Source organism: Talpa europaea, assembly GCF_964194135.1.
Source record: "Talpa europaea genome assembly, chromosome: 15".
NCBI lineage: Eukaryota > Metazoa > Chordata > Mammalia > Eulipotyphla > Talpidae > Talpa > Talpa europaea.
The window spans coordinates 59342822-59351852 of record NC_140083.1 but is presented as its reverse complement, the minus strand read 5'-3'; the positions used below and the strand labels follow the sequence as shown (position 1 = coordinate 59351852).

General features: G+C 33.5%; 1 protein-coding gene across 2 annotated transcripts in view; it reads right to left on the bottom strand.

Annotated features, from left to right (window-relative positions):
• Nucleotides 1-1017: 1017 nt before the first annotated feature.
• Nucleotides 1018-9031, bottom strand: part of LMO3 (LIM domain only 3) — a gene marked incomplete at both ends in the record, with an annotated part of 48422 nt that continues 40408 nt past the window's right edge. For both annotated transcript variants that reach the window (XM_084255035.1, XM_084255036.1), the window contains 2 exons: nt 1018-1123; nt 8986-9031. The exon at nt 8986-9031 is cut by the window's right edge and continues 80 nt beyond it. In XM_084255035.1, coding sequence (XP_084111161.1) covers nt 1018-1123; nt 8986-9031 — 152 coding nt within the window. The remainder of the gene's footprint in view (nt 1124-8985) is intronic.

Here is a 9031-nt window from a genome sequence, read left to right as displayed (position 1 = left end):
CATACTCAAATTTGTTTTAATGCCAGAAATTTATCAAGCCATAAAGTTATCAAACTTTTGACTCTTGTGGAGAGATCTGAACAAAATTTGTGTAAGAAATTAAATGTATCATTTAAAAATTATCTCATGATCAGTGTAATAATACTTTTTTAAAGTAACCCTTTGGAAAAATTTTACATGATCCCCAAAGGCACTAGGTCACATAAGAGGTGAATGACTAGAAATAAACAAAGTCATTGTATTGGCAGAAAGCACAAAAAGGACATTAAAATGATAACTGTTAAGCTTTAAAGTTATTCTAAAAATGGCACTTTTCATGTTGTTATAAAATGAAAGTGCTTTAAGGTGAAATTTGTATGTATTTTTTAAAGCTGATCTTTAACCCCCTGAAAATAGGGGGTTATAATGAGAACACTGATACTCTAAATCATAATGGCAATAATAATGGATGTTGCTAAAATGCTTTGTGTGTGATTTTATTTTTTAGTATTTTTAACGTTGATAGACTTGCTTTATCTATATGTGTATCGTTAGTGAGATTTGCTCTTCAATTCTTTACTAGAAAGTTACAGCTCATTTAAAATAGCTGGTAGATACAGAAAGCATAAATATACAGTAAGTTTCAACACTGATTGTACTAAATGCAACAATACAAAGCAAACAGAACACAAATGGTAACACAATAAAACTGTATTACATTTGTGCTTCAAATATTACAATACATTATATACAATAGTCCAAAATAAACATCTCATGCCAAGTGACACAAAAAACAAAATAGCAAGCAAAAAAATCCAGCAATATGTACATTACTGTTTTCTTTAATAATAAACATTCAACTCTGAACTGGGGCCATTTCACTACATACAGATGCAGTCCGCCTTTTATTCCATAGAACCATCCTGCTTTCCTATATCTACGCTATTCAGTAGGTTGCTGTGTCAATTCTTATGTACACGTGGAGCAAAAAAGATAAAAGAATGTAGTGCTTTGTATTCTTAATGGGGTGATGATAGATCAGCGAACCTGGGGTGCATAACCTTCTTTCATTAAACCTTCCTCGTAGTCCGTCTGGCAAAGGATCATGTTGTTCTTTAGGAAAAATTTGTCTCCCACACAAAATCTGAAAATATTAAAAAAAAAAAAAAGGGGTTAAGACCAGTTCACTCAGATGTATGATTTCAAGGTTTGTTTTGTTGATAATCTCACATGGAACTTTCCTGAATTTGAAAACTGGGTTTAGAAAGTTGCCTTATTGTCAAATTAAACCACTTAGTCTATTTAATGAAACACTGCACACAAAATTAAAAACCCTACCTTTCATAGGGACATCAAGGAAAACACCTTGGGCAGCCAAAGGTGATTTTAAAATCACATTGGAAAGAAAACATAACTGATCTATATTTATACTCATTCAAATAAAAGAATATTTCACAGCACTGATTATGGAGAATGTTGGCACTGACCATTTATCCACTTAATAAGAAAAGGCAAAAGGCATTAAAATGAATCAAATGCTTAGAAAGAGGCCATATCAAAGCCTCCCATTTAAAGTTTCCTTTTTCTCTTGTTATTAAAATGTGTTTAAATTCCAGTAAACTGGGAGTGATTGTTCTGAATTCAAAGTTGTTTTAAAATCAAACACTGAAGCTGGGCCATTTTGCTCTGTTTGTGGCCAGTTCACCAACTATGAAATAGTAAACGTCATTTCTTAGAGCACTTCCAATTAAACCAAAGGGAGTAACCTGAATGAACTTCTTAATATTGATGTGATAAATAAACGAGTTTCCAGTTGATAATTATGTATTTTATTCTACAAAACATTGTTTAATGTGCAGGATGTAATGTTTTTAAAAATAAGTGCTCTTTTTGTATAATTTCCCAGTGGTGACACTTTGGACACAATTAAGGTCAGAAATAAATGCTTGTGCTTTTTCCAGTACATTTAACAATAAACTAACTCTGGGTAGATCTGTATATATTTTTAATTGTAACAATTTAACCTTCAAACAGCAATGTCTGGTAGACTTGACCCAGTAAAACTACTTGTAATTATACAAGTCGACCTCACTGACCTTTGATAGTGGTCTCTCTTTATCAGATAGTCAATTTTGAATGATGTTCAAGCAGAAATCTTAGTGGATAGATTAAATAGTATAGTGAAAGCCACCCTTTAGTGCTTTGTGAAGTTGAAGGTTTAAATGAGTAGCAGTTGAACTGATTTACATTTGCAAAGATTGGAATTCTAGACAAACAGTCAACCTATTTATTTTCCAACCGGGTAGATTTGGAAATTTATCCTTATTCTAGCTAAGTAGATAGAGGGGAAAATAGTGTAATAAAAAAAGTAGATTGAAAAGAATTAGCTTTCCTCTTAAAGGAAAATTGGTCTGTTTATTTGTGGAATTTACTTTTTTTCCCCAGGATTACTGCCTGCTGATGATGTTGATTGAAAGTACAGACTATGTGCTGATCATGAACTCCTGGAGTTGGTAGTGGTCAAGGCAATTGCATAAAATGAACATTCAGGTTTGAACTTTAAGTATATCTTCTTTTTTTATTAACTGCAAACTATAAATTTTATTGCAACCCTGGTTACTAAGATATGCTGAAGAAAATATGTCTTTTGTTGGACAGGCGTAAGTAGCCAAACTAGATACTTACCTTTTATGTAACGTGGTATAAAATAATATGTAAAATATATTTGATTATTGTTTTAAAATGATCAATTTGTATTACTGCTGAGATTCATTTGAATAAGCTCATAGTAAAGTATTATACCAAAATATGTTTATAATATATCGGGTATATTTCAAACTTTGAGTCAGTTTTCTCAGAGTGATGTGGGGATGTTACATTAAGAAGCATATGAAAATGGAGAGGTAAATTGCAATGCATAGTATCCAAATCTCAACCTTACAGTTAAGATGTGGAAGAGGAAACTTCAGTTTTTCTTTTGTAAGTTTGTGGTGAAGAACAGAAATGAAATATATCAAGTTTTCTCAGTTTGGAATATATATAATTAAAATAACACCATGATCATATATACACAGCCACATTTATTCCTTACATCCAACCAAGAAACTAGATACTATCATTGCTTTCACAGACAAAAAAGCTAACAGTTTCCAGAATTAAGAACTTGCCAACCTTCATAGCTAGAATGTATTATTATGCAGGAAGAAAAGAAACCCAGGTGCCGCTGGATGCAAGACCCATGCTTTTTACCTGTAAGCAATGAAGCAGTAGGCTACCATGTTTGAGGGGCTTTTTGTATTCCTAGAACTCATTGCTTAATTAACTCCATGAGATGTTGGCAGTGTGAATGGGATCCATGTAAAATATTTATCTGAAATTTTTTTTGCTACTATGTTGTCACCTGGATAAATTACATTTAATGCACATTTCAATTTATACTTAAAGTTCACGATGATACAGAACATGGATGAGGTAAGTCACACTTAACATGGACAACTAAAAACAGCCACTAAAGCTGTGGTAAAGAGTACATGGTGATTGGTATATAATTGATTAGTATCATCCTTTAACATGTACCATATACAAACATAAAGAAATTAGAGAAATAACGATGCAGCTAGTAGATGCTGAACAAAACAAACTAGCTATTTTGTAAGAAAGCTTAATTTTCAATGTTATATAATTAGCTTCTCAGATTTAGTTAGCATATTATAGTTCAGCCTAAAATTCCTGATAATAAAATAATCTTCCTTATTATCTAATTGCTTATGGTATAGTCAGTTCAATTAATTTTTTAATTCATTAAAAATATTAAAGAATAGAAAGATTCCTCCTCAAATTACTAAGCCATCTAGATGTTTTAGAATTAATAGTAGTATTCACTTCCAGATATTTTGGAGTGATTCTATTTGAATCCATAAGTTCTTCAGATTTGAAAAGTACAGAAAATAAGTATAATTAATAAATCATCCTTATAAAATATGAGGCTTAGTGTAGTTTTAAGCAGGTTATCAAAAGCCTCTGCTAAAAAGCCTCCATTTCTAACATCCTTCCTAAGAAATGAAAATGTTCACTTAGTCATCTTATTTCCCTAAGGTTAGTGACTGTCAATTAGAATTAATTTCCATCTCCACCACACTTTTAAAAGAGTTGGGATCCAATCTGTATTTCCAGTGTCTCTATTTTTCTATTCGGCCTCTTTTACTGAAAGATGAGAATTCCATATTGTTTTCTGTGTTCAGGGCGAGGTACACTTTATATACTCATGTCCTATCATTATAAGCTTTTGAAGAAATCTACTGCCTTTTCCCCAACTGTCTTTTCTGCACTAATCACACTACTCACACCCTGAATCCTGCTATCAACTATTCAAAATCTCCTCCGCTACATGTATTCACCTTTATAGCCTCCTAGAGAATAAAATACCTCTCTTGAAATAGGACAGGGCCCTCACACCAGCTGTGGATCCAAAAGCTAACACCAACTGCCTGGCTTCAGATATTGAGTGTACCGTTTTCTAAGTGTGTAATCTTGGGCACATTACTTACATGTTTTGCATTTCACTTGTCTCATCTGTAAAATGAGGTTACTTGTAGTACTTACTATGGGTTATTTTGAATAGTAAATGAGTGAGTACATATAAAACAAAAGTGTCCTGCAAGGCAATGATCAGCATTTGTAAGAATATGCTATCATTAATTGCTAACAATGGTAATGATTCACCTTTGCTTCAGCTGTTCCCTAATCAGGATATTTTTTTCTTTCTACTTAAATTCTAAATTTTCCTCACTGTCCATTCCCTCTATCAGTATTCCTGGATAGCCTCAACTCATTCTGATCTTTTCCAAAGCACTTATTTATGGGTGTATCATTTACTTTGGCATTTCAAATTTTCTCATGAATGTGTAACAGATTTCCCAATCTGGACAGCAGTGTTGAGGTCAATGACCATGAGTTATATTTCTTTTGAACCTTGTGCAATATCGTCATAAATTATACTGCTGCTTGAGGTGGGTGGTCAATAAATATTGCTTGAGATATATTTATTCCAGAAATGAATAGCTTTAAATAACAAAGACTGATTTAAATGTGTATTAATTTTTACTTTAATTCATTGACTTCCTACCTTCATAATTTCATCTTTATCCCTTATGCCTCCATATGCTTACCAAATTCTCTGTCTGCCTTGCAACTGAGCTACTTTTCATACCTGGGCACATTAAATTCTTTCATACTTCCATGCTGCTCCATCTTTTGGAGAACTTTTACCTCACTGCTCCCTGGCTTCCTCATCTTCCCTACCCTTCTAGCAGACACACTTCCTATATCCCAATTTATTCTAGACAGTTCTTTTTCTAAAAACCAATATAAACCCTTTGAAGCATCCCTAAGACCTCCAGAAGGAGGGACCCCTAGCCCTTCAGGATAGATCTGTTTAGCATCCATTACATTGGCCTGTGAATCTCCAATGAGAAACCAGATACTATTCACCTGTTTCCACAGAGCTTAGCATAGTGCTTTTATCTTTAACAAAAGAAAATGAGATGTATACAATTCTACCTTTTTTGAGGTAATTGCATTACAAGTAAGCATTTTTTTTCTTCTATTACAAGACCATTTAGTTTTATTTTATTTTTTAAGTTTTTTACATGTGTTTTTTTAATAGTAAATGGAATTATTTTCTTGATTTTTTTCCCTTTTTTTAAAGATTTATTTATTTATTTATTTATACAAGCACTGGGTACAGTCAGAAGCGCGGGAGGGTGAGAGAATTCACCAGAGCCAGAGGGGCGAGCAGAGCAGGCAGAGTGACGAAATACACTGCTGAGGGGAGCAGCGGGTGGCAGGAGAGGTCCCGGCGCCATGTGGGACCCTCCTCTGGTGGCCGGGGAGCAGCCGGGGATCAAACCGGTGCTACAGAGGCTGCAGGCAGCTTCGCAACCCAGCGCTCAACCGCTGCGCCACCGGGGAGGCCCAAGACCATTTAGTTTTAAAGAGTTTTCTAAGGAAGATCATCAGCTTGTTCACCTTTAAGAAATTAACCTATTACAGACTTTTCAGTTCTGAAAGAGATTTATCATACAAGACACTCAAAATAACTTTCCTCTGGTTTTCCTTTTAAAATAGAGAAAACTGACAGATTTTTAATTCAGGGTTCACCATTTTAGTTATATTCCCTCCAAACAGGCAGAGGGTATTTACAAGGAACAACCACTCTTAAAAGGTGATCATCACTACCATTTTAAAAACATTCAGAAGTGCCTTGGGTATTAATATTTTATTTAAAATTTAAGATGAAATGACTGCTAAATGAAGTTCCTAAGCATTTATCCTACCACAAATTCAGTTATTAGGAAGTTTGCATAAAGGAGAGTACTTATAAATGATCTAATTTCTGTTAGGTTTCTCTTGAAAAAGTGCAATGCTATGCCAGTCATTTGCCTACTGAAAGAACAGTGACACATGGCTATAGTGTGCAGGATTTCCCGGGCAAACAGGAAAGTAGAGTGAGTCTCCTATATTGAAAACTTTCTGTATTCAGAGTAACAAAATTTGTCTGCTTTGCTTGACTGATGAAGATTAGCTGACTTCTTACATTAAAGAAGTTTGTCTTGTAGGGACTGAAGTGACAAGACAATAACTAAGTGCTAATTGTGCATAACCAGCACTAAAGATATGCAGTCCCATTATGGCATGTAATAAATGAAGCGAACACAGAAATATATTAGGTACTTTAATAATGATACTAGAATAGTATTTTGCAGCAATAAGAATGTGAACAGTTTTAGAGTCAAAATTTAGGAGTGTTTGTCTTACTTGACTGAGTTCCACTGAGGAGATAGACTTAATTGTGAATGCAACTTTTTATTTCAATGCTGAAATAAAATTGATATACGATTTGTAAATAGCATTAACAACCTACAATTACTTTGCATCATAATAGAATTTAGGCTGAGTTTAGCACTTGAATGATGTTTTAATTTTCTGTAGAGAACATGGACAAAATAGGTAAGCCTGCCCTAATACAAATGTGCCTGTTCATGCCCTTTGTCCATTATATATACATCTAATTATAGACAACTAATTTACTATAGGAGCTCTATAAACCTTAATGTAAAAAAATAAAAATAAAAACACCTAAACATGAGACAACTTAAAATACTAAAAATAATTTTTAAAGGCAGGTACACTTATTAATAGTCCAAATATCAAGTAATAGATTCTGTCCTGTCACCTTCCTTAAAGCTGCCTGAATGTGGGTAAAATACAAAGTATATGTACATATGTTATATGTGCATAGACAAATGAATAGCTAGATATACACTAAAACATTAAAATAATTTCTATTGGAGTAGTGAGATATGGGGCAATGTTAATCTTTATCCACTTTTTCTACCATGAATATATAACCTTTTATAAGTAGAAAAGATTACATTGTGTAAAGATAATGCTACCATGAGTGGATTTGATTAGTTTATCAATTTGACAAAAGTATTTTAAATTTACTAATACACCTTCAGAATACAGGTACATTCACATCTATATACATATAAATGTGTGTGTGGACCATACCCTTACAGTAAACAACATGTACATTTGCCAATTTATTTTTGATGAAATGCACTATAAACTAAATTACCTACTTTGATTCCATACCTTTGCTGGGAAGACTAAAGATTCTTGAAGATAACTTCCTGTATTATTTCCTCAGTAAGTTTTATATGGCAATATACGTTGGGCCACATTCTGAACATACATATTTAGCAGGAGGTATTATTGAACTATGTTGTGTAAAAACCAAGCTAATGAAATAATATTTGGTAAAATTGTAAAGGTAAAATAACTTAATATCTGAGATCCTATTGTGTTCCTGGTACTTAATATATATTTTTTTCATTTAAAAATTTTTAGTCTCCATTTTCCGAGTGTGGAAACAAAACTCAAGAGATGAAATAACACAATCAAGATTGCATAGGTAATATAAGGTGGGGCTTAAATTCAAATATGATTCTCATGGTAAGCATCATATTCTTTCTACTCTTTATAGAACCTCCTAAGAAGACACTGCACTGACAAAACAGAAAATTACAGTAACTAAGAACTGAGACAGCTCATATTTACTGGTTGGATGCCACATCCAGGTGTCCTCCATACTCTTGCTGAGTTTATTTTCATTAAGATTCATCAAGAGTACTAATTTTTGAAATGTATAAATGATGGGTATATTGTAAAATTCTAATATATTCTGTATTTATCACATAAAATAGGTGCCGTTAGTATATATTTCCCACTGGAAATCAATCTTCTAGTTAAAATAAGGAAAAATAGGATGAAGTCATAATACTTCTGAGATGACATAGTTCTCTGACATTGACGAGCCACCTCCCTTATTTAACTATTGAGAAAATGAGGGGGGGAGCAGAGCACTGAAGGGTTGTTGAACAGTCACACTGCTTGTGAGAGGCAGAGTCCAGACTAGCATGTAGCTTGTGGATTCTCTATACAAAAGTCTTTCCATTCTGCAATGTTGCCTCTCCCATGCTGAGAATTGTCTCATTATTACATTATTACATTATTATAAGGTTAAAATGCAAGATAAGAAATCAAGACCCTGGGCAACAGTAAAGATGAAAAATAAAATGAATATTCACTCTGCCACAAATTCCTACAAATTTGCCTTAGTGTCAATTTGTTTGCTGATAGAAGTAGTGCCCACCTTAAATCTACTTTTTAAAAGACAAAAGAATGGATAATAACAAGGCTAAGAAATATTTCCATTTCTTAGTATCTCCTGTACAAGGATGCATTTCTGGGTAGACATGTCATCCTAAGACCTTTCTCCTCCTCTGTGGTTTGTTTCTGGCAGTGAATGAATGTTGGCAGAAAACAAAATTCTGAGATTAATTGCTTTAAGTAAAGTGTGTGGATATAATTCCCACCTATTAGCCAAATAGCCAGCTAAGAGGGGTTTGCAGTTTTTTAGATGCCAGGATGGACCCTGCTTACCTCTGATTACAAAGCTGACATGCAAAGCAGTCCAGGTGGTAAACGT